The sequence below is a fragment of the Misgurnus anguillicaudatus genome, chromosome 24 (genome assembly GCF_027580225.2).
Source record: "Misgurnus anguillicaudatus chromosome 24, ASM2758022v2, whole genome shotgun sequence".
Lineage (NCBI taxonomy): Eukaryota > Metazoa > Chordata > Actinopteri > Cypriniformes > Cobitidae > Misgurnus > Misgurnus anguillicaudatus.
The window spans coordinates 17046057-17073042 of record NC_073360.2 but is presented as its reverse complement, the minus strand read 5'-3'; the positions used below and the strand labels follow the sequence as shown (position 1 = coordinate 17073042).

At 39.6% G+C, this 26986-nt stretch overlaps 3 protein-coding genes across 3 annotated transcripts; all 3 read left to right on the top strand.

Annotated features, from left to right (window-relative positions):
- On the top strand, nt 1-2036 carry LOC129437337 (odorant receptor 131-2-like). Its single transcript, XM_055195477.2, has one exon. It carries the CDS (start codon nt 824-826, stop codon nt 1802-1804), a length of 981 nt encoding a protein of 326 aa, XP_055051452.2. The 5' UTR covers nt 1-823; the 3' UTR covers nt 1805-2036.
- Nucleotides 2037-13446: 11410 nt separating this feature from the next.
- On the top strand, nt 13447-15217 carry LOC129437336 (odorant receptor 131-2-like). Its single transcript, XM_055195476.2, has one exon. The coding sequence runs from the start codon at nt 13934-13936 to the stop codon at nt 14909-14911; it is 978 nt and encodes a 325-aa protein (XP_055051451.2). The 5' UTR covers nt 13447-13933; the 3' UTR covers nt 14912-15217.
- A 2776-nt stretch (nt 15218-17993) lies between these two features.
- Nucleotides 17994-25281, top strand: LOC129438830 (transmembrane protease serine 5). Its single transcript, XM_073863344.1, is given in 12 exon segments — nt 17994-18185; nt 18735-18873; nt 19021-19119; nt 19227-19340; nt 22883-23018; nt 23470-23583; nt 23670-23707; nt 23798-23960; nt 24259-24443; nt 24566-24664; nt 24784-24926; nt 25035-25281. Coding segments are annotated over 12 exon segments (1572 nt in total). The 5' UTR covers nt 17994-18008; the 3' UTR covers nt 25200-25281.
- The last annotated feature ends 1705 nt before the right edge of the window (nt 25282-26986 follow it).

Here is a 26986-nt window from a genome sequence, read left to right as displayed (position 1 = left end):
CTTGACACATTTTGCTTCTTAGTTCGTTTTTTACTCTTGCCATTAGAGAAAATGAACGTTCTCCTTTACAGTTGCTGACTGGCAGGGTGAGGAAAAGCTGTCCTTTTGTGCTTTCTTTTCATTGACCCACTTGGTTGTGGTTTTAAACTCATTTTTGTTTTGGTTTTTGAGCAACCGTCTTCTACGTGTGACTTTTATATTACACAATGCTTTTCGCCTCTAGATGTCCCTTTCAACAGCGCAGCAATACATTAAAATTATTTATTTGATTTATTTACTAGTTAATACTTAAAAATTCACATTATTCCTCAATATTTAACAAAATTTTACTGAAAATAAAATTAAAATATTTACTTGAAAAGAATAGACACAGTAAATTTGACAGGGCCCCCTGCTGGCCCAGTGCCCTGGGCAAGTGCCCAGTAGGCCCGTGCGTTAATCCATGCCTGGCTATGAAGGGAGTTTGGGATGTTATGCTTTCAAAGCTAGATTACTATTGGTAACCTCTCAAAAATGACCTTTAACAACATTCTTGCTGTTTTCAGATCTAAATACATAAACACACTTTTAAAATATTAAACATTAAAACTGTTGAATCTCTTTACTTACGGCTGTCATTAGCATCCATAGTTATAAACCTAAAAAAAGTGTAGGAAGTGTACTGGATTCAAACGTGTAGAGCAACTGTGAAAAAAACAAGGCCCCACCTATCACAAGGTCTATATAAAAAAAACAGCACAGACAACTGAGGGCTTTTCATTTTTTGGACATCAAACTTTCCAGTTAATAAGTTTAGCATTTCATATTGTTTTCACCTAATTTAATGACCATGCTGAACTTAACAGAAAGCAACAATCTGAGCAACACTTTGTTGTATCATTTAAAACCATTAAATGAAAAGCCTTTGCTGGTGCAAGTTTTGGTTGGATTACTTCTCTATGTAAATGGACTGATGATCTTCACATTCCTGAAGAAAGAAGCCTTCTTGGAAGAAACACGCTACATTTTATTTGCTCAGACGCTTTTTGTTGACTCTTTTACTATGTTGTTAACTTATTTAACCTTGATGGGATATTTTTATCAATATCCAGTTCACATTATTCCATGTTGTATCATCTGTACAGTTATATCTGTGTTTAATATTTGTACTCCTGTGACTCTTGTAGCGATGTGTTTGGAGCGCTATGTTGCTATTTGTTTGCCTTTAAGACACTCCAGCATTTCAACACCCAAAAACACCTATATTGTGCTTCTTGTGATATGGGCTGTCAGTTTTGTTTTACCGCTGTTTACACTTATAGTGTTTCTTGTCTATGCTTCTCCTGTTGTCCTGCAATCATATGTTGTCTGTAGCCTGGAGGTCATGTTACAGGTAAATTGGCTGGCAGACACGACGGCTGCAAGTCTGCAGATATTATTTATCATAATGTTTTGTACTGTCATCTCCACCTACATTAAAATTATGATTGCTGCCCGATCAGCCACATCTGAAAACAAAAAGTCATCTAAGAGTCTCAGAACTGTAATTCTCCATGGTATTCAGCTGTTTCTATGTATGCTGCAGTTTATAACTCCTTATATAGAAATGCCTTTATGGAAAGTAGATTTTATGGTGTCAGTGAATGTAAGATACGCAGATTACATTCTGTTTGTTATCTCACCTTGTTGTCTGAGTCCATTAATTTATGGATTAAGGGACAAAAAGTTTTGTAATGCTCTGAAACATTATGCCTTTTGTGGCTTTGCCGTGGTTAATCGGCACAAAATACGGCACGTTAAAACAATCCCATTAGAGGTGAATTAATAAAGGATGAATTTGTAATCTACTGCGTACGTAAAATAACATGAATGCTTAAAACTGATGTTAAATAAAAACAATGTAATTTATTTCAAGTACTTTAAGGACTTGGACCTAACTTGCAGTGCATAAACACTTTGCTTTGCATAGCAAAAATATTTAATGTTTAACCATGATCTTGTATTTCTTTAAAACAATGTAACTTTGCTTTTTTAGTGAAATAGTTATATAATGGGGGGGGGGAAAATAATTATCTAACAAGTACAGTAACATTAATCAAATGTAATCAAGAGTCAAGTGTAATGTCATCAAGCGAACACAAACAGGTCTGATTGTATACTGATACATAAACATTAATGTGCAACTGTAATGCTATGACATTACCTTCTTAGACAGCACAACAACAGTGTAAGTCTTACTGCTTTGTAAATGTACTATGACTTTCATTTCATCAAAAAATAACTTTTATAGACAGTCTGTAGTGTATTTTATGCAATTTTGGCCCGACGTGCAAGCTAAGTGTACCCATTAAGCCCATCCTTTAAGCTCCCTTTCGACTTTGACGTCAAATTATGAAAACATATTTTATTTTGCTTATTATTTTAAGCAATCTTGTGATTAAACGTCCCTGACATTTATATTGTATGCCAATCACATTTATTAATGTTGGGTTAGACCCATTCATGTGTATGTAGTCTCAGTAAACCTAAAGCGGCGCTTTTTCATTGCATAGTACCCCACGGTTTGGGTCGTTTCAGCTTACTTTTGGGGGCTTTTCCACTGGGTACAGTATGCATTACCTGATATATTTTTAGTACCACCTCGGTTGGGGTTTCGAGCAAGCTGAGCTGATACCAAAACACAGAATAGCACAAGGTCTCAGGCCCTATGCATAGGCAGTTCTGATGGGCCCCCCATTTTTCCATTTTAGTTTTCTAATCACTAAATGAACAAATTGTAAGATAACCAAACAAGACTAGATTCAGTCATATTTATTTTACTGAATGAACAAGACATTACATTTTTACATTACTTAGAACATTTATTTTTATTATGCTTTTATTACTTTAAGGGATGAACTAAATTTTAAATATTATAGTATATTTTAGTTTTGTACATTAACAAAAAACTCCATTCATAAAAAAGACAAACAAAACTTCACTGTCACTAGTCATTTTTATGTATAGAAAAAAAGGCAAAATGAAACAAATTGCTATTGCTTACATGATATACCTTCCTCAAATGTATAGCTTATACTGAAGTTTATTCCCCAGTAAATGCCCACTGGCGTTTATAATATAATGTTGACATGATATGTAGGCTACTACCAAGCTACCTATGACACTGATTAGCCTATTATTGCTAATTTTAGATATTATATAGCCTATTAATTTTATAACGGAGTTTTGTATGCAAACAGCATTAGTATACAGTTTATTTTAGCCTTTCACCTCAAATTGCATGTAGTCTATAACCAAATTATCATCTGAAAGTGTATGTTTTGCTTTTTCAATGGGTTGTCTCAGTTTGTTTTAGCAATAACAATCGCGGGGATATTCAAACAGTTTAGCACTATAGATTTTGTGTTCTAGTTTGTGCTCACCAATCGTTTCCGCTCGTTTCCTTCTCCTGCCTTTCCTTTCTTTTTTGGTGGAAAGGGTGAAGGGTTTTCACAATTTTCTTACAAAATTAAATTGAATGCCTCACAATTTAATTAAACAAGATCAGATCAATAGCCTTTAAAACATGGCAGAAGGGAATAAACAAATCAGCCTTAACTTCCCTTTCCTAATTTCTCCTGTCCGTCTCTAATGCGCGTTCACACCACACAAAAAGGCCAGCTCCTGTGTTGAGTACCACAAGCATATAGACACAATTAATGCTTAGAGGGGTCATTGAGCTCTTTGCTTTGTTGCTACAATACTAAGGACTGGAGTTTGTGTTGTGATTATCAATAATCGCTGTTGTCAGCACCATGTCTATGCGTTGTGATGCCTTCATGAACGTGTGTCAGAGATGCACAGAACACAGAAGAAAAGAAAATGTGGGAAAAAAGTCGATCTTTTGTATTTTTTTTTTTTTGAGCACCAAATGAATTCTTGTCACTTCATGAAATGAAGATTGAACTGCTGTAGTCACACAGACTATTTTAACAATGTCTTTATGGCTTTTCTGAGCCTTGAACTTGGTATTTGCATTGCTGTCAATCAGGGGTCAGAAAGTTCTGATTTGATAAAAAATATCTTAGTTTGTTTTATAAATACAAACAAAGGTCTTATCAGCTCCATCTTGGCTCCTGGCTCCATCAACTACACCAAGGCCCATCTTCCTTCTAGCTCCGCCAGGCTCCCTCTCTCGAAATATCGGATCAGCCTAAAGGATGAGTGCGTGCCAGGCCGGCTGGGCACTCTTTGACCGGTTTACTTCACTCTTTCGTACTGGCCTGGGTCAAAGAATGTCAAACCTGATGCGCTGTCCCCCCAGTTCTATCCCTCGCAGAGGGAGCTTTCAGCTGATACCATCCTACCCAAAGGGGTGGTGGTTGGGGATCTTACCTAGGGGATGGAGCGGCGGGTAGTGGAGGCTGGACGAGAGGTGCAAGTGCCTGAGGAGTGTTCATATCGATTGTGCTGCACTCTAAAGTCCTTCAGTGGGGTCATTTGTCCAAGTTTAATGCCACTGTCTAGCCACCTTGCTGGAAGGATTATTATCATTATCATTGACCTCTGTGATCAATAAAGTTTTGTCTTCTTTGCATCCCCGCATCTGAGTCCGTTCATGCAGCCATGACAGGTTACACTTGTGTAGTTTCCAATTCTCATTATTAACTGGCTGGTTATTGCCATTAATATTACTAAGATATTGACTGTTTATTGGTGCTTAAAAAGCACATAGAAATGTCTGATTCTGAAAAAACGTATTCTACATCCGTAATCCTACCCAATTCCTACCAATACTTAAACTTAGTAAATTAGTTGTAAAGTGTTAATAAACAATAATTAGACTATATTCTGGCAAAAGGTTAATAGTTAATAGTTAGTTAATAAGTTAATAGTTAGTTAATGGTGAGAATTAAACATTGAAAAGTGTGACCAGAGTAATTTATGTACTTTTATATAATTTATTCAAAACTGTTTTAAGCCTATCTTTGTAGCAATTACTAAATAGCTTTCGTGCCAACTGTCTTGACCTTTTGGGAAAAGCCAAGTCTCGTCCTGGAGTAGGGGGGCCTGGGTGAGAATAGGAACCATCCCCTGTTCAGTGACCTTAGGTTTAAATATCCAGGCCACAATCACCATGGGGCAGCAACACCATCAAGTATGCGCCTTTGTAGACTCGAGGGCCACCAGGAGTTTTATGGACTTTAAGATGGCCCAAAGTCTTGCAATTCAACCTATGACTCTCCAAGAACCCCATAACATTACTGCAGTTGACAGCAGCCTGCTGGAATCGGGTCGGTCAGTCAGTGCACTCCACCCTTTTCAGTTATAACTGGGGAACCACCAAGAATTTATTCAGTTTTTCTTAATTCATACTCCTAACTCCCTATAATCCTTGGCTTCCCAGGGTTGACTGTTCAAGTCATGGATTTTCCCAGGATCAAACCAGTCATTAGCAAGTCCCCTCATGGCCCTCCGGAGCCATCCCGAGTTCCCCGGGAATACATGGACCTCCTCAAAGTCTTCAGTAAGGTCCAAGCTGCCACACTGCCCCCTCACAGATCATACAACTGTGCCAAAGCTTATGTCAGGAACTTTCCCACCCCATGGAAAGCTCTTTTCCCTCTCTGGCCCTGACAGATTAGCTATGGACAAGTATCTGAAGGAAGCTCTAGATAATGGATTCATTCATCCTTTCTCATCACTGACAGGAGCTGGTTTCTTCTTTGTTGAAAAGAAGGATGGTAGTCTCAGGCCTTGTATTGATTATCAAGGCTAAAATAACATCACAATTAGGAATCATTACCCCCTCCCACTTATGACCACAGCCTTTGAAATCCTGCAGGGGGCCCCCATCTTTACCAAACTGGACCTTCGAAATGCATACCATCTTGTCAGGATTTGGGAAGGGGACGAATGGAAGACTGCATTTAATACCCCGACAGGCCACTACGAGTACCAGATAATCCCATTCAGGCTGGTTAATGCTCCTGCTGTCTTTCAGGGCTTTATTAATGATGTTCTTGTAGATATTGTGTTTGTTTACTTGGATGATATTTTGATATTCTCCCGCAATCCTCAAGAACACATTCAGCATGTCAGACAGGTCCTGGCCCAGCTGTTGAAGAAAAAGCTCTTTGTTAAGCTGGAGAAAAGCAACTTCCATGTCCCAGCTGTCTCATTTCTCAGCTTTCATGTGTCCACGGGCAACCTCCAGATGGATCCTAGTATGTCAAGATACATCAGATATGTCAGCATTAATAAGAATAGGAATTTTCCCTCAACCCAACACAGCCTTGCTTCACCTCAGATCGGGAATGGTTTGGAAGTTGAGCGAGCGTACTGGATGGAACCTTTCATTTCATGGTGGAAGGATATGACCATCTTCAGAAGCTTAGGGGGACATCCAATCCTATGCCATAGGATGAAGAGGTCTTTCCTGCTAACCAAGTCAAAGGCCTTGGTCAGATCAATGAGGCTGATGAAGAGTAGTTGTCTCTGCTACAGACATTTCTCCCACAGCTGTCTTAGTGAGAAGATACCAATCGCTGATCTCTGGGATTTAAAACCAAACCGCACCTCTGGGTAAACACGTTCAGCCAGCAGTTGGAGTCTGCTTAAATAACACAATAGTTGCAGTCACTGCAGTCTTCTTTGTTCTTTAAAAATGTGAGAATGTTAGCATCTTGCATGTCCTACAGAACTGTTCCAGCCTAACAATGACGTAAGAGTTCAAAGAGGAGATTGAGGAAGGAACTCTTCTTTCCAGCCGTGACGACCTCTGGGGGAATTCCATCACAGCCTGGAGCTTTGCTGCATGCTAAAGTGTTAATAGTCTTGCTGAACTCGTCAACAGTGGGCAGAGACCAACCTGAGAAACCCAGCCATCAAGATCCCGGTCTCTGCCTCAGTAACGTTATCTAACAGAGTGCATAGCACTACGTTTGGCCCCAGCTTGGCTGCAACTGTCTGCCTTCGGGGTTCCACTCCTGATTTGAAGGGTTTACTCCTACACACTTGACCGTTGGATCAATTCAGAATCTCCGCCACCCCTCTGGTGGTGCAGTGTGAACACAATCCCTCATGTGGTTCAGCCCTCCAGCTGAGACGGTTTACCTGGGTGTGGCATGCAGAGCCAGCACGTGAAATATTTGGGAGATGGATGAGGACCAGTGTTGCTTAATGATCTGGCTAATGGCTAAACTAAACTCTTTTTTGATTTCCTTGAAACGAGGGGAGACAGTGATCACGGATCACTGCTATGTGAAGGGAGGTTTGGCAGCCAATGTGTAGTTAAGATTGTATACATTATATAGTACACATTTACACAGTAATGTTAGCTCAGTGTAGTTTATGATACACTTTAGCTATGATTTGAACTAAGGTAATCTACTTGTTGTTTATTTTGCTTGCTATTCGGAAATAAACGCGAAGTTACGTTCATTCCACGAAAGCCTTTTGTTTTTGTTGTTACTGCTGAAACCGTCAATACACTATTAAACAATCATATTATAATAATCAGCTACAGCTGTCACGGCCTGTCAAGAACCACAAAAGTCAAGGATCCCGATGCAGAGGGTTTTTTAATGAATATCAGTATCAGTGGGTATGTGAAGAAAATAAACAAACAACAATGTCTTCATGTAATAATGTGTGTGTGTATGTGTAAATGCAAAAGTCACAAAGTGGGAAACACTAAGGACATCCACTTGAAATCCACTTGCTGAAATCCTTGCAGGGCACAGAGAAGGAATCCTGGTGGGAGAGAGAGAGAGAGGCGGTCAGATCTTCAGCAGAGTCCGTGCTGGACAGCGCACTGCAGCGGTCCGAGAAGAGCGCAGAATTACGCGCCCGAAGCGCACTGCGGCTGGACAGCGCAAGAGTTGTAGCAGCGCTCGGAGATACCACAGACAGAGAGTCCTTAGCTGGATATAGTTGACACTCCAATAGGGAAAGACTGACGGCAGGACAGGGAAATCTAAGAGGCAAGGCAGCAGAGAGCTCGGTGAATAATACGATACGAAATAAACAGATACAGACAAGACTAGAACTAGACTGGCTAGCGGGCAGGCACATACAAAGACGAACTTGCAATGAACAAAGGAAACGAGGGGAATTTAAATCAAACCGGATTGGGCAATAATGAGAATCAGGTGCGGGTCGCAGGTGAGAGAAGTCAGAGGTAATGAGATCACCAGGTGGAAGACGCACGTGTGGAGCTGTCAAAACAAAAACACAAAACATAGTGAAACAAAGACAAAGCAGCCAATCAGACCGAAATCATAACAGGACTCCCCCCCCACGACCGCCACCGGGCGGTCCATGAGGAGGCTCACCCCGTCGCCGGCGGAGATCCTCTATCAGCCCAGGGTCCAGAATGTCCCGGGCCGGTACCCAACACCTCTCCTCCGGACCATATCCTTCCCAGTCTACGAGATATTGAAATCCCCTACCCCGGCGACGCACATCCAGTAAAGATTTAACTGAATACACAGGGGCACCATCTATAAGCTGAGGGGTGGGAGGGGTGGGGGCAGAGGGAACAGGATTAAGGTGGGAAAAATACACAGGCTTCAGTTTAGACACATGAAAAACTGGGTGAACCCGACCGAGTGCTGGGGGCAATCTGAGCCTGACCGTCACGGGATTAATAACCTTAACAATGCTGTATGGCCCAAGGAATCGTGGAGCCAGCTTGCGAGAAGGCTCACGGAGAGGTAAATCCTTGGACGAAAGCCATACTTTCTGCCCACAGATAAAGCGGGGCGCGGTTCTACGGTGACGATCGGCCGCGGCTTTGGTTCGTCTGGCAACCTGACGTAATGTAAATCTAGCTTTTCTCCAGGTGCGTTTGCAACGTCGGACAAAAGCAAGAGCAGACGGAACCACCGCATCAGGTTCTTGTGACGGGAATAAAGGGGGCTGAAACCCCATGGACGCCTCAAATGGGGACATGTTAAGGGAAGAAACAGGAAGAGAATTATGGGCGTATTCAACCCAGGGTAACTGTTGGCACCAGGAGCTCGGATATTGTGATGTCAGACAGCGGAGAGCTCTACCTAAATCTTGGTTAGCCCGTTCGCATTGCCCGTTGGTCTGAGGATGATACCCTGAAGACAAACTAGCTGTGGAACCTATTTGTCTACAAAATTCCTGCCAGAAACGAGAAATAAACTGAGGACCCCTATCAGAAACAACGTCTGTGGGCGGACCATGTGGGCGAAGGACGTGTTCGATCATTGCCTGGGCAGTTTCCTTGGCGGTGGGTAATTTGGGCAAAGGGACAAAATGAACCGCCTTGGAGAAGCGGTCCACAATGGTCAAAACAACAGTGTTTCCCTTAGAACTAGGCAAATTGGTTACAAAATCAATGGCGATATGTGACCAAGGACGAGAGGGGATGGGTAACGGTTTAAGCAGACCAATAGGGGCTTGATGAGAGGCCTTATTGCGGGCACAAACCTGACAGGCTAACACAAACTGTCTGACATCGGGACCCATAGAGGGCCACCAAAAACGCTGACGTATGGTAGCCAACGTTCTCTGAACCCCCGGATGGCAAACTAACTTGGACTCGTGACCCCACCGGATGACCTCGGAGCGAAGCGCATTCGGTACCCACAATCGACCCGCTGGGCACCCCTCTGGCACTTCCCCCTCCCGGCCGGCCCGTCTCACCCGTTGTTCTATTCCCCAGCGCAGGGCACCCACCACCCGCCCCTCAGGGAGGATGGTTTCGTCCCCATCATAACCGGGATTTTCGAACAAACGGGAGAGAGCGTCGGGCTTGGTATTCTTAGAACCGGGCCGGTACGAGAGGGTGAAGTTAAATCTGTCAAAGAAGAGTGCCCAACGAGCCTGACGAGAAGATAACCTCCTGGCTGAACGGATGTATTCGAGATTTTTATGATCCGTCCAGACCAGGAAGGGCTCCGAGGTCCCCTCCAACCAGTGACGCCACTCACCCAAAGCTAGTCTGACCGCCAGCAGCTCCCGATTACCTATGTCATAATTTCGCTCTGCTGGGTTTAACCGATGGGAGAAAAAGGCACAGGGATGCACCTTGCCATCCTTAGCAGACCGCTGAGACAAAACGGCGCCTACCCCGACATCCGAAGCATCCACCTCCACAATAAATTGAGCAGCCGGATCTGGAATAGAGAGAACAGGAGCAGAGATAAACCGGGACCTTAAATTATCAAAGGCCTCCTGAGCACTAGAATTCCAGACAAACCTCTCCTTAGTGGAAGTGAGAGCAGTAAGAGGCTGAGCAACCTGACCATAATTTCTGATAAATCGCCGGTAAAAATTGGCGAAGCCCAGAAATCTTAATAAATCCTTCCGGGACTCGGGGACTGGCCATTCGGCAACCGCTTTGATCTTGGCTGGGTCGGGACGGATCTCACCTGGGGCAACAACAAAACCCAAGAACGAAACTGACTTACGATGGAATTCGCACTTCTCCGCCTTAACAAACAACTTATTCTCTAACAACCGGCGTAAGACTCGGCGGACATGCTGAGTGTGTTCCTGCATAGAGGGGGAAAAGATGAGAATATCATCTATGTACACAAAGACAAATTTGTTAATCATGTCTCTCAGCACATCATTCACCAGAGTTTGGAAGACTGAGGGAGCGTTACAAAGCCCGAAAGGCAGAACGCAATACTCAAAGTGTCCAGTAGGGGTATTAAATGCTGTCTTCCACTCATCTCCCTCTCTTATACGCACCAGATGATAGGCATTGCGTAAATCTAGTTTAGTAAAGACCTGCGCTCCCTGCAAAAGCTCAAACGCAGTAGACATTAAAGGAAGGGGGTACCTATTCTTAACAGTAATGTCATTTAATCCCCGATAGTCAATACAAGGACGCGGGGAGCCGTCCTTCTTTTCAACAAAGAAAAACCCCGCCCCTGCGGGCGAGGTGGAGGGACGGATGAGACCGGCACGCAGAGCATCATTAATATACTGGTCCATAGCCTCTCTCTCAGGACTCGACAACGAATAAAGTCTACCTTTAGGCGGAGAAGTGCCAGGGAGGAGATCAATAGCGCAATCATATGGCCGGTGAGGAGGAAGGGAGGTGGCCCGGGCTTTACTGAACACCTGAGCGATATCCGTATACTCCGCCGGGACCCCGGTCAAATCGACTGCCGGAACCTGAGGGAGAGAAAGAACAGAACCAGAAACAGCAGAACCAAGACATGACACATGACAAGACTGAGACCAAGACAAGATAACACTATGCTGCCAATCAACGTGAGGGTTGTGTTGCACTAACCATCCATGCCCTAAAACGATAGGAGATAGAGATGCATGAAGGATATGCAACACAATCTCCTCACGATGATTACCAGACACAGAGAGACTCACAGGAGAAGTGCAGTGTGTAATCCGCGCCATCTGCTGCCCCTTTAGGGACCAGACATCCAAAGGGGATTGGAGAGGGACAACCGGGATACCCCAGGCGCGAACCAGCGCTTCATCAATGAAGTTGCCCTCCGCGGCAGAATCGAGAAGGGCAGTGGACGGATGATCACGCCCAGCGAAGGACACAATGACGGGGAGTTGGGTACTGGAAACAGGGGAGAGTTTTGAAGAAGTGCCCACCAGGACTCCCGTACTCACTGATGGGCAGCGGCTTTTAACGGGCAGACCCTAGCAAAATGCCCGGACTTCCCGCAATACAAGCACAGGGCCTTCTGTATACGCCTCTCTCTCTCTCTCTGAGACAGGCGCAAACGCCCCAGCTGCATGGGTTCTGGCTCGACTGACGGCAGAGGTGAGGAAGAGGAAGTGGTGTTCTCCTCCGTAAACACTCGCTGACGAATGGAGCGTCGCTGATCGCGAAGCAGTCTCCTGGCCTCGATCCGGAGAGCCAGATCTATGATGGCATCTAGTGACGGGGGAAGGTCTTGAAGAGCGATCTCGTCCTGAATATCATTGGACAACCCCTCTACAAACTGGGCTCGAAGGGCCGCCTCATTCCAGTGGCAGGCAGCCGCTAAGGTCTTGAACTCTATGGCATAATCTGTAACTGTGAGTCTGCCCTGAACAAGATGTGCCAAACGAGCTGCAGCGGCGTCCCCACGCACCGACCGGTCAAAGAGTTTCTCCATCTCCTCCTTAAACTCGTCAAAAGACCGACAGCAAGGGTCATTAGCATTCCACACGGCCGTAGCCCACTCGCGCGCCTTGCCAACAAGAAGGGTAATCACAAACGCAACCCGAGTGCGTTCAGAGGCATAGCGGCGGGGCTGGAGGGCAAAAACTAGCGAGCATTGTGAGAGGAAAGCCCGGCAGGAGGCGGGATCGCCATTATATGGAGGTGGGGGTGAAACGTGAGGTTCCGTCTGCGACGACTGACTAGGCTGGGTGGCATGATGACTGACCTGGTCAAGTCGAGCGGAAAGGTCATTCAGACGAGCAGATAAGCCCTCAACCTCTTGAGAAGTAGTGGTGAGACGAGTCGAGTGTTGTCCTAGCCATGAACCCTGCTGGGCGAGCGCCGTCCGAAGAGAATCAACCTCCGCGGGATCCATTGTGGCAAGTTCGTCCTGTCACGGCCTGTCAAGAACCACAAAAGTCAAGGATCCCGATGCAGAGGGTTTTTTAATGAATATCAGTATCAGTGGGTATGTGAAGAAAATAAACAAACAACAATGTCTTCATGTAATAATGTGTGTGTGTATGTGTAAATGCAAAAGTCACAAAGTGGGAAACACTAAGGACATCCACTTGAAATCCACTTGCTGAAATCCTTGCAGGGCACAGAGAAGGAATCCTGGTGGGAGAGAGAGAGAGAGGCGGTCAGATCTTCAGCAGAGTCCGTGCTGGACAGCGCACTGCAGCGGTCCGAGAAGAGCGCAGAATTACGCGCCCGAAGCGCACTGCGGCTGGACAGCGCAAGAGTTGTAGCAGCGCTCGGAGATACCACAGACAGAGAGTCCTTAGCTGGATAATAGTTGACACTCCAATAGGGAAAGACTGACGGCAGGACAGGGAAATCTAAGAGGCAAGGCAGCAGCGAGCTCGGTGAATAATACGATACGAAATAAACAGATACAGACAAGACTAGAACTAGACTGGCTAGCGGGCAGGCACATACAAAGACGAACTTGCAATGAACAAAGGAAACGAGGGGAATTTAAATCAAACCGGATTGGGCAATAATGAGAATCAGATGCGGGTCGCAGGTGAGAGAAGTCAGAGGTAATGAGATCACCAGGTGGAAGACGCGCACGTGTGGAGCTGTCAAAACAAAAACACAAAACATAGTGAAACAAAGACAAAGCAGCCAATCAGACCGAAATCATAACAACAGCATCTTTCAAACATGGTAAAGAGCGTCACATTTCCGGCTGACGAGGTATTCAGGTCAATCACAACGTACATAAATCATACGAACACATTGTATTATACCAAATACACAAAAAAACCTTATTTTTAGCAATGAAATTGGTGCCCTTTAGTTTACGTTAACTTTTTCTGCGTTATCATTTTACCGTTTCTTGTGCTCCACTTTGTGGCCGTTTAAGCACAAACTGCTCTAAAGTGTGGTCGACTGTGAGTGAGTTTTATTTATGAAAGCAAACTTTTTTTTGGCCTAGGAACATTGGGGCTGGTTTTGTTATTCAATCCTACATATTTCATTATGCCATGCAGACCAAGCGAGAATGGAAGGCAAATATTACATCCCTTCTGAATGAAACAAGGCACAAAGACAATTTTAAATATGACTATGATAGAAAAAGTCAGGTTTTAAAAAAAGCTAAAAGCAGAGTTTGTGTGTTTTGGAAGAGGCGTTGTTTTGGAGAGCACTATGAAGGTAGGGTGGGACAACCCATTCCAAGGTCTATATAAAACACAGCACAAACAACTGAGGGATTTGTAGTTTTGTGCATATCAAACCTTCTCGGTTAATACGTTTAGCATTTCATACTGTTTGTTTTTCATTTCACTGTATTTAATTGCTATGCTGAACTTAACAGAAAGCAACAATCTAAGCAACACTTCTTTGTTGTCTAATTTAAAACCTTTAAATGAAAAGCCTTTGCTGGTGCAGGTTCTGGTGGGAATACTTCTTTATGTAAATGGACTGATGATCTTCACATTCCTGAAGAAAGAGGTCTTCTTGGAAGAAACACGTTACATCTTATTTGCTCAGACACTTTTTGTTGACTCTACTAATATGCTGTTAACTTGTTTAACTTTGACCGGAAGTGTTAATCAATATCCAGTCCACATTATTCCATGTTGTATCTTCTGTACAGTTATGTCTGTGCTCACCGTTTGTACTCCTGTGACTCTTGTAGCGATGTGTTTGGAGCGCTATGTTGCTATATGTATGCCTTTAAGACACTCCAGCATTTCAACACCCAAAAACACTTTAATTGTACTTCTTGTGATATGGGCTGTCAGTTTTGTTTTACCACTGTTTGTACTTATAGTGTTTCTTGTTTTTGCCTCGCCTGTTGTCCTGCAATCATATGTTGTCTGTAGCCTGGAGGTCCTGTTACGAGTAAACTGGCTGGCAGACACGAGGGCTGCAAGTCTACAGATAATATTTATCATAATGTTTTGTACTGTCATCTCCACCTACATTAAAATTATGACTGCAGCCCGATCAGCCACATCTGAAAACAAAAAGTCATCTAAGAGTCTCAGAACTGTAATTCTTCATGGTATTCAGCTGTTTCTATGTATGCTGCAGTTTATAATGCCTTATATAGAAACGCCTTTATGGAAAGTAGATGTAGTGCTGTTTTTTAATGTAAAATACTCAAATTACATTCTGTTTATTATCTCACCTCGTTGTCTGAGTCCATTAATTTATGGATTAAGAGACAAAAAGTTTTGTAATGCTCTGAAACATTACGCCTTTTGCGGCATTGCCATGGACTGTAATCGGCATAAAAATAGGTTAGATAAGACAACCCCTTTAGGGGTTTAGTTAATATTTTTGTATACAAATAGTCATGCCATGTATTGTTTCAATAAAATACATACTATTCATGTGTAACACTGATTTCATATCAGATCATTAGCTGTAAGCACAATAAACATAATTTTGTCTTGTAGTTAATATACAGTAGGCCTACAATATGCCTTGCATTTATAAAAAAAAGGCCTGTATAAAATATTTTTAGTAAAAATGTGTCAATGTAACCTAAAAGTTATGTAATAAAAACAAGTAAATGCTTCCTAGTCCTTGTGTTTATGTAGTCTTATTTTGAAGATATTAATGGACTTTTAATTTTTATTTTTGGTTTTGTTGTTCCTGGCTTTACTGTTCCTCTTTATACTGTGTCTTTATAGCAACAGATTAGCCATCATAACTTGTTTCTGGTGTAGTTCAGTCATAAATTCCGAAAAATTAAATCCGAATGCTGCTGAGGTTGCATTCTTAGGCTGTATACATTATTATTTCAGAATATTAACAATTATAAAGTTGACTATTATTCTTAGTTAATCATTAATTGTTGTAATATTCTTATGAATTGGTAATGTAATGACTTAAATAAATCAGGCTTGATGACATCTGCAGCCTGCATACAGTATGCGACCTCCGTGGCTGCAGCTTTTGGACTGAGAAACGGATATTGTGTGGTTTTTGTGTAATGTAATGCTTGTGTAGCTGGGAAGGAGAGGGCAGCACTTAGACGTTTTAACACCATATATTGTAGAATTAAAACACTTTATACCCAAATGTCAAAAAAGTTACTCAAATCAATGAACAGCGCTAATAAAGCCCGATTCTTACAGATCATTAACAAAAAATTTTTGTTTAGGGTTTAGTTACTCTTTAAGGTACTATAATACCTTTAAAGTACTAATATGTACTTTTTTGTGCCAATATGTATTTCTTATACTAATATGAACTATTTAGGTATAAAGATGTACTTTTTGACAGCTGGGGTACATATTTTGACAATTAAAAAAAATCATAGTGCATATAAAGCTATATCATAATAGCTAACATAAACAGGCTCAAAACAACAACTGAAACTAATGACGTATAAATAAGATCATGTTTGAACATGTTACCAGTTTATAATATAATAATGTCTTCAGGTTATATGATCAGATATGCAGTGAAATGTTTACCTGCTGCAAATTGTATCTTGTGTATGTTACAATAAACAAATTTAACTCAAATTAGATATAAACGATTATGGCCTTGGTTCAGTGTCTGTCTGTGCTTTATAAATAGGACTGACAATAAAGCATGTATGTGTTTAGTGTTTTTAATAGTGCTAATTAAAGAATTAAGGAAACCAAATTAACTCCAAAGTAAGACCCTAGAGGAAAGATGTGTTAACTTAGTAGCACAGCAATTTGTAACAGCAAGAATAAATCTGTGTTATCTATTATTATGGTACTTTTGACTCATCACCAGAGGTCACTGTCTCCTATCTAATGTAAATGTCTCTATTACAAATCAAGCAGCAACTCTAACCTGTTTAAAAGAATGGGTTTGAAAAAGTTATAATTTCCAGGAAAAACAGCAGTCTGGTTATCTGAACCAAGCTTAAAGTATCTGTTCTCCTTTCAATCTTATTGCTGTCTTGTAGAAACATTTAAGAAATTAAATTGATTTTTTTTTCATTATAAAATCATCATTTATCATTGTATGTATATTTTTTAATTATTATATATCAGAATATTATTTAAAAAAAAATATGTAAAATGTTGTACTTTGTAAAGTAAATTACAGCACAAAAATCTTTTTTACCTTCTGAATCACTGAATTAGTAATATGGCCCAGTCTCACGGAGATGCGTATAAATAGCACGAAGTGTGAAAATTGTGCAATACATGCGCCAAATTGGCGTGCATATGATATGCCAGTCCTTTCCATTCACTTAAACGGCTCATCTTTTTTGTCGTTTTATTTATTGTTTTCTAAATTTTGTTGAAATTTTTTACCATTTTCGCTTGGGTTTAGGGTTAGAACAACTTTTTGTTATATAAAAATGACATCCTAACCCAAACCCTAATTCTAACCCCAACTCCAAGCGACCATGGCTAAATATAAACAAAAACATGGAGAAACCTGCACTGAAAAAAAATGATTCATTCAATTTACTCATTTTTTTAAGGTAAGTGGTTGCAATCAATTTATTTAAGCTACATTTAAACAAAAGTTTTTTGTTTTTCTTTGGCCTTTCAAATTTTTTTTGTTTGTTTGAATGTAGCTTAAATAAATTGATTGCAACATTTTTTTTAGTGTGTATATTAAATAACCTCCTTAAGCAAATCTAAATCAAGACCTTAAAACAAGCCTACAGTTTACACAAGGTGAGGTGGACAATCTGAAGGAAGAGAATGCAATGCTATCTGAATGTACTAATAGATTGCAATCTGACGTCTATAACGTTTGCGACAGTATGCTCACCATCACTGACAAAATGGAGTACCTGGAGTGTATTGTGGTTTTGTGTTGTTTTGTATTATGATTTTTGTATTATTGTAATTAATTTTTGGGGAAGGCGTTTACAAGCTTTTTGCTTCGGCCCACTCCCTTTGAGCAGAATGGCTACTGCTCAAATAAATAAATAAATAAATAAAAACCTAAACCCAAGTGAACATGTTTTTTTCACACTTCGTGCTATTTATACGCATCGTCATGAGACTGGGTGGATATGGTTTGTACTCATAAAAAAAATCATGACATTTGCAATTTGAGTGTTGTTATGACCATGATATCTTCTCTAAAGAACAGAAGTTTATTTCATAGAGACTATGTATTAGACACAGTTGGTATTGGTAGTTTTGATTGATTTTTAGGGGTTATCTGCCCCCATTCACCCTGGAAACTACATCACTGCAACAATGGCATGGCAGAAATATTCACCTATAAATTTGAATTCATAGTATGTTCATGATTCAAATGATTGTGTCCTCATACTTTTCAACATATTGTAATTACAGCCTTTTTTCTCACAAGCTGTGAATTGTCAGTTAATAAACTCAATATCGAGGAGAAGACTCAGCTGGCACAGGTTGTGCAAAGCAGCCTGTATCAGTGACAGTGAATATTTGTGGAGATGCTTGGCTTTTCAAAGAGCTCACGCTGTCAGGAACGACACCACGACCCCCTCGATTAAACAACAGGTTTATTCTTTGCTCTGCTGCTGAACTTGTTGTCTCTTTGCTGGGTTAAAATCTTGAGTTACAATCAGCTCAATGGTTTGGTGTTAAACAGCTGCTGGTCTGTAATGGAGGTGAGTGGATGAGAGAGAGTTTAAACAGATGCTCACAGGATATCACTGGATAGTGGGGTAAACATGGTGAGTCACAGTGTCGTCTTATTTAAAAGCATTAGATAATATTTTTTGACAAGTTGTTTTTATATTTTAAATGATTGAGACTTTTGAATCTCTGCTTTCAATTTTCACTTGCTATGTACATTTTCAGCTCTGTAGAGTAAAGCTAAAGGTACCAGCATAAAGACTTTTAAACAACTTACTTATGCAAGTCAATTGAACCTACAATACTTTTTAAAGTTTTGACTTGTAATAAGTTGACATAACTTAGAAAAACAAATTTGTTAACTTACTTTAAGTTGAAGTACCATAAAAATACATGTTGATATGATATAATTTTTACAGTGCAGTAATGTCGTGATTACTTTGTCAAACTTAGTTTATTGCGATAAAAAGAAAAAAAAACTTTATACACTGTAAAACAATCACTAATAATGAGAAAGTATTTTTTCATGGCTGATTGTGATTGGTTGTGATATTGGGATTTGATGGTGTCACTGTTTACAGAATCTCAGTAGAGATGTTTTATCAGTGATTGAGAATCCAGTAGTGGTCAGACAATCTCTCCATACACAACAACTACAGGTGAACGAATCAGCTCAAAATAATCTCACCTGGATCACAGAATTTCAGACTCTTCACCCAGGCAAGTCTTTGTTACTGACATACACCTAAATCTAATCTTAAATAATATAGCCAAGAGGAGATTTTTTTAAATATAACTTGACAATTAAATATGTTATTCTTAAACAATTATTCTTATTAATAATTGGATCACTTTTGTTTCATTCAGTGTCTGGTAAAGTGTTGACCCAGAAGCTGTTGCGAGTATTGGCAGCTGTGTGTGTACTCTGTCTGCTGGGTGGGGTTGTGGTTGGTGTTTGGTTTATAGGTAAAACATTAAGCATCTTAAAACTACAGTAGTTGTCTTTACACACACAGTGCAGAAATGTTGAGATGTGAAATATGTTTCAGTGAATGTTTGATGTCTTTGTCTAGTGAAAGTTCTCCTAAGACCAAACTCAGATCAGAGCCCTGCAAGTTTAGGAGACAACAAAGATACCTCCTTCTGTAACGTAACAGAAGAAATCTATGTGACAGACCCCAGGAAAGGTATCTGTCTCTTGTGTTGTATGTTACTTTTTAATCAAGATTCAGATAAAAGACCCAGCAGGTAAACATAGTGGACATTCAGCTGAACACAATGGCCAGTCAAACATGCCAACTGAGAGTTGAAACAAACAATACAATTATAATGTTGTTACCATTACAATTATATAAACATTAATTTGCTTGTCTATCCACATTAACCCGGTTTTTAGTCTCTTAATGTTGGAAATATGTCTCTTAGATAAATCAAGATTAAATGCACCATGCGGAGTGCTCTTTACATGGGAAATAAAAACAGCACGCGCTTCCCTCTTTAGCTGAACTAAAGGCGTCTTGGTTGTTTCTCTGAACTGAGACCTGTGTTATTTTCACACAAAAAAATGTAATTGCTTAGAAGCAGTGGTGTAGTCTAGATTTTTGTAGTGAGTATACTCTGATTTTTCCCCTCTCACCCTTATGCTAACTCGTCCCAGCGCAACGCACCACCACACTCACAGATGCATACAGTATGGATCTTCATGTAACAGAGCATTCTGAAAGTGTACTCATAAACACATAAACTGAATGTGTTATCAACATGTCAGTTTATTATAAGAAAAAAAAGAGTTTAACAGCCAATGGGTTTACAGCTGGGGAAACTGGACTGATTTTTAGACTGGTTTAGTGTTAATCAACATCTAACTCGGGGCCAAAACTTACTCAACTGTTAATTAAAATTAAATAAACTGTTTACAATCTTCAATCCGTGGCTAACACATGCATTGAAGAAGAAAAATATCCACTCTTTCAATAGCTATTATCTGACAACTATTGATAACATTACCATGTGTAATTTAATGGTGTAAATGTTTTTAATTAATACACATTTAAGATGACAATGAATTAACTCTAATACAGCAAATTCTAATAATTAAATTTGCATAGTCATTGATATAAAAAGCTTATTTTTTGCATATAATACAAGCATTGTCTAAAAATGAAAATAGGCTTTTACTTAATTATTATTACAAGACCATCATGTAGCCTAGACACCAAAACCAAGTGAAGAAAATTATCTCTTTAATTTGCAAGTCTGAACTGAACATCAACGCAGACATGAATTTCCTCACAGAAGTTTAAGATCATATATCATAGAAGTTTAAGATATATACGATCATATCTTGAACGTAGATATATAAATGAACACAGAGAAGGGAAGTTTAACACTGTGAAGCACAAGCAAACATGCTGAAAGAGGCTTAAAACCATCAGGACATAAACGGGCTTATTTTATTGCATTTGAAACCTTACCTCGAGATAAAGTATTAAACTGGACTGATGATTTAAATGTTGTTTACTCACATGTGTGTTGTTAACTCTCCGGATAACTCTCGTTCACTTCTCCACGGACTGTTTGTTTACAGTGTCACGTGAGCAGCTACACTGCAGGTTCGACTTCATTTGGCGCTAAGCAGACCTCTTGGTGATGTCAAAGTACTGCGAGAGCGATTCAAAGCAGATTTCTCCATGTTATAACTGTAATCGCTCTCCCACTACTTTGTTGTCACTCGCCTGTGGGTTCTTGTGGCGCCACAGCAGTCTGCTCCCCAGTCACTCAAGCGCCGCTATAGTAGTAATTTGATTTCATACGCCGATCGGATCGCGGAGTTCGTCAGGAAGTCATCAAATATATAGCTTATGTATATCCATTTAAACCCGCTAAAGTAGCAAGTGTAGCATGCTAATGGTTAGTGCTTCACATCTAAATTATGACTAAAAGTTTGAAATGTCACAAAACCATGCTGTTACGCATCCTCACGCTATTTTTAGTGGGTATACGGAAATCCTTGACAATTTCTAGTGGGTATACGGCGTAGTCCTGCGTATCACGTAGACTACACCACTGCTTAGAAGTTATGAAAACAGCATTTAAACATGACATATTAGGATATAGCCTCACAGAATCTCATCTGACAGCAATAACAGCATGTTTTTAAAGGTATTGCGGAGGATTTTCTTTTTCCGGGTGGATCATCAAGATTGGTCCTCCTAGTTGTCAATCAGGAGTGTTGCGCAATTGCATTTTTTTAAAAAGTGGAGAAGGCGGTTATTTTCTAAAATTCAAGAAAATCCTCCGCTACACCTTTAAGGTGCCAAGAAACTTACACAGACAGGAATAGCTTATTAAAAATGTTAGTTTTACCTTAGCTTGGAAAAACTCTAGATTATATGGCCATTTAAGATACTGAAGATGTCCGAGTACTCTTAGGCCTAGTCCACACGTGCACAGGTATTTTATTAACTGAAAAAAATCTCTGAGTCCACACGAAAACAAACACATGAAGCCCTGTCAAGAGCCAAACCAACAGATGGCGATATTTCCCTAACTGTAAACCCATGTTGGCCAATCAGAAGTCATTGCAGAGTTTCCCCTGACCAGGTAACAGGCAAAAAACTCCCGTTTGACCCATAGACATTAGCCTAGATACGTAGACGCCTCATGACGTGCTGGAATGTAATCCAGTGTCGCCGCCATATTGGTTGGGTCTCCTCACTCTACGCTAGCATCAGAGTCAACGGAGAGTGACCAACTATGCCTGTATTTTGTGCAGTAGGCCTATACGGTTATAATAACAGGCGCAGTACTAATACCAGATTGCAAGGAATTACCTTTCACAAGTAAGATTAAACAATAATTTTGGTTATTTTACCATTTATAATATTATGTCAAGTGGAACCAAACCATGTGAAAATCCGGTAAAAATTTGGGGAGTTATGATTATTGTAGTTGAAAATACACCTTTCTCAGTAGAAATAAATGCAGGGGGCGCATTAGGGACCCATCCAAGATTGTGGCGGCGCTGATATGTCAGCTCCAATAGGCAGCGTCAGTCTATGAGGCGTCTACATTTATAATGTCTACGGTTTCACCGGCCAGACAACAACGCTGCAACTGGAGTTTCTAAAAATCTTCATCCTGGCAGGAGTTTTTATAAAAGTTCGGCTTCAGTGACCTGATACAGCGTTTGCGTGTGGATGAATGTTCAAACCGCATTAAAAAGGTAATGATGGTAAAATGAAGCCTCAAAAGAAGCATCAACTTCTCCAGTTTCTAACTAATATTTAAAGCTTCGAGTGTTGAAAACATGTCACATCTTTAAATCGAGGCTGCATCTGGTACACCCATTTTTGCACGACACAATCCCCGAACCCTCGGTTCAAATGTAACATGACTAGAAAAAGGTGCAGCTTTGAAAATACCATTGTAGGTGTGGACAGGGCCTTAACCTTTTATCTGCATGACTGCATAGAATGTTTTTGCTGTCTCACAACAGTGATGAAATGTATTAGCATAATTTATTAGTTAAAAATGTATTTGTTATTTATTATTAAAAACACTTCATGTCACCGTATTCAGTGCCATTTTATTAAATAAAATACAAATTATATGAAAAATGTACACAGTAAATTTGCCAGGGCCCCTTGCTGGCCATATAGGCCCATGCATTAATCTGTTCCTGTGTGCAATGGGTTATGTTGAAGGATTTTGACTGAACTGGGTTCAGTGTTTTACAGGATCAGTGGTGAAAACTCTCTTCTGGAGATTCAGCTGGAGAAACTACAGACGTGGCTGCCCGTGTGTTTCGAGAGGTGGAACTCATCTCTGGGAACTCTTGTATGTCGACAGCTGGGATATCTGAGGTGAACATGATGACAACTGAATCACACACACACACTTACAGATCTCAACACCTTTTACTTCACCACCAGCTGGGACTGTTTTCTGTAGGTCAGATATTCACAGAGTGACCGCTGTGTTGAAATGTAGTAATGTGAACTTATTGAAAATATGATGACATTTTGAGAAAATAAAAGAACGGTTCAGCCGAAAATGAAAATTCTGTCATCGTTTAATCACCCTCGTGTCACTCCAAACCTGTAAATATCTGATTATTTCAGTAAACTCAACAAGAGATAATTTCCACAACATCTTACATGCGCTTTTTGATGAAAAAAAATGAAAGTGAAGTTTCTAGCATGAGCATTCTTGAAAATTATTTTATATTCTAAAAATGTATTCTAATAATAATAATAATAATAATAATTTTGTGAGCAGCAAGTTTTGTCTGAGCTTTTTAACCTCTCTTTACAGATTATCAAAGCACAAAGGTGTTAATTTGACTGATGTTGGGCCAAACTACACAGATGGATTTGTCCAAATTACCTCTGAACACCAAAACAACTTGGAGAGATTATGGCGTTTCAGGTTCTTATTTTGTTTACAAATTGAAATACGTCATTTCTAAATGAACACAAGTTTAGTTAAACTGTTTTTATTTACTATATGTGTAGCTGTAGTACAGGAAAGGTTATAGCTCTGAAATGTTTTGGTGAGTAATACAAATAAATATTACTTAACTATTATGAGTTTTAAATAAATAATCCATGCTGTTCGTCTATACTGAGGTCTGTTTTTAAAGAGTGTGGCACAAGAGCAAAATTACCAAGAATTATTGGAGGAGAGAAAGCCACTTTAGGCAGATGGCCGTGGCAGGTGAGTCTTTACTACAGTAACCGTCACACCTGTGGAGGATCCATCATCACTAACCAGTGGATAGTTACAGCTGCTCACTGTGTCCACAAGTAAGATTTTACATTTACAATAACTCAAGACTCACATATATATGTGAATCTCATCAAACCTGAATACAGGTATATCAGTGTCATATTATGTTTTTCGCAATGCAAAAAAAAAAAAGTGTTGGAATATATAGCGGTTATAAAGTTGAAGGTACAGGCCTAAACAGATTATAACGCAACCTAATACCAGTACACAATACCACAGGCAATCCATCTGCAGTTTCCAGCATGCATTGGGCTGTGTAGGAAAAAACAGATTAAAGTTGGTCCACATATCATCTAATTTGCTTTCTTATTAAAGTTACAGGCTACCTCAGGTGTCCAGTTGGGTGGTTTATGCAGGTATTGTTACCCGCAATTCAGCTAAACTGGCTCAATATCAAAGCTTTTCTGTGGAGAGGATCATCCACAACAAGAATTATAACCACAGGACTCATGACAATGATATCGCTTTGGTCAAGTTAACAACTCCTTTGAATTTCTCAGGTGACTGAAATTAGTTTTACAGTATGTGATATGGTTTATACATTGTATGTAAGAGAATAGGAAGTGTTATAGTCCTTTAAAAAAACTAAAATACATCTTTGCACCTTTCTTCAAACCACCAGACACCATTAGACCAGTGTGTTTACCACAGTATAACCAAGATCTACCTGGAGGAACCCAATGCTGGATCTCTGGTTGGGGATATACACAGCCCGATGATGGTATTGTTATACAACAAATGTAATATATCTTATTTATATTTGTAATGTGATTTAAAACGCTAAAAGATGAAAAACTAAAGTGTACATAAATGTAAATTGTTTCCATTTCTTTTATTCAGTTCACATACCAGAGGTTCTCAAAGAGGCACCTGTACCTTTAATCAGCACAAAGAAATGTAACAGCTCTTGCATGTACAACGGTGAGATCACCGCTCGAATGATCTGTGCAGGATACACAGAAGGGAAAGTGGATGCGTGTCAGGTGAGCTCATACTACTAACTCAAGTGAAATTATATCAAATAAATATATTTTATTAACAGCAAATACATTTTTAAGGTTAAAATTGAGAAGATCATTTGTTTGTTTTAGGGGGACAGTGGAGGTCCTCTGGTTTGTCAGGATGAGAACATCTGGAGGCTTGTTGGTGTTGTTAGTTGGGGAACAGGCTGTGCTGAGCCAAACCAGCCTGGTGTTTACACTAAAGTGTCGGAGTATTTAGAGTGGATTTATGAGATTATAGAGGTTGGTAGATGAAGACTTCATTAAAGAGCTTTTTAAAGTCAAACTGCTGTTACATCATTAATGTTGAAGTCTCAAGTTGTGCTTTTACATTCTGTTCCAGAGCTACTAAATCTCCAGACCTTTTTTTGCCGAATATCCTGAATATTTTTAAGATATGGTATTATATTTTATTTAGTAAAACATCACATTAAACGTAAATATTACATTTAGATTTGTATTTGTGTTTTGTATGTTTATGTTGAGAGAATGTTTTGATTTTTACCTTGGTAAAAAATAAATTTTTGACATTTGTGAAAATATTGTGTTTATTACTTAATCTAAAACAGATATTGTGGAGAAAGTTAGATTATAAAAAGAAACTTAGTATGTACACATTGGAACATGAACAAGATTGGACACCCCTGATGTAGGCCATACGGGGTTAACACTCCACAACAAGGGGTGCTGTGTTCCCCGCCAGGTGTCAATTTTGCCCACATCTAATGGCCAACACGTGCAAGTTTTTTAGAAGCATGTTAAGAGCCCCTCAAGACAAGACACATTGAGCTTTAAAATAATAATAGGCCCAAAATACTGTTGTAGATTTATTAACAGTATCAATATAGTTTTTACTATTTTACTACTAAAACTCTCTAAAAATCTCTCATATCAGATTACTTATCCATGTCTGCTCTTTTGTACCAATACACACATTAACTTTGATCAACATTACACATACATCAATTAAGAAAGACAAGAAGAAAGATCTAAACATCAGTTCACCTGCTCTCTGCAATCAAACTTATCAAGTATTACTGTATCAAAAACAAATTTTATTTTATTTAAGCTGTAATAATCATGTTTGAAGTTAAAATCATTAAAATCAATGAAACAACTTTTTATAAATATTTATAAAATATCTTAGTGGGCCCATCCATTTGCTAGATGCCTTTAATTCAGCACATATAAACTTTCCTGTGTTCTTCATGAGGATATGATGGGAGGAGCTATGACATCACTGTGAGGTGAATCCTGGAGTGAAAGTGAAACTGTGCTGATCAACAACGTTGAGTTGTTTAACTTTTTAAACAAAACTATATTCGGTTCTGATATTCAGTCTATATGAGCTGATACTGATGCTTAATTATTGGTAAGTGACTAAAATACAAAAGAGATTTTAGGTTTGTGATGTTATTAGTCTGATTTAACATAGTAGATGTATATGACTGTAACCAACTGGACAAAACCAGATTTCAGAAATGTAAAGGTTCAAATATAACTTTCTGCAATAAAATAAGGTCAGAATTGTATTATTTAGTGTTTCACTTGATTGTAACAAAAATATAACGTTTTGATGGTGCTGTTATTTCGTCACCTCACTGAAAGACTAAACAGGAAGTTTCTGCAGCTAAACTTAAAGAAACACTATGGGGCGTATCCTAGTCCCGGACTAAAATGCATGTTTAAGCTTCCTTAATTTAAAAACAATTTGCACTGACATATTGTAAAATATATCAGTGGCATTGTTTTGTCTCAAGATACACACCAGTGTTGTTTTTGAAAGGTGTGTTTGTAAAAACAACTTAAATGCTCTAAACACTGTCCAGGAAACTACCCATTAGTTACATAAAACATAAGAAATATTTCATAAAATGTAACATTGTTTTAAATATCTTGGGTAAACATTTTGTGCTGTGAAACATTCTGTAGCTTTGTTGAACAGATCCAGTACTTTAAACTTGTGTACTTTGGACTCAAACTACATGTTTGGCTGCCAACACAATGCAAATGTTTCATTTTTGAGTTTAGATGTTATATTA

Bases quoted from the DNA above. Each gene is read 5' to 3' on its own strand.
- LOC129437337 (XM_055195477.2), top strand. From the start codon at position 824: ATGACCATGCTGAACTTAACAGAAAGCAACAATCTGAGCAACACTTTG.
- LOC129437336 (XM_055195476.2), top strand. From the start codon at position 13,934: ATGCTGAACTTAACAGAAAGCAACAATCTAAGCAACACTTCTTTGTTG.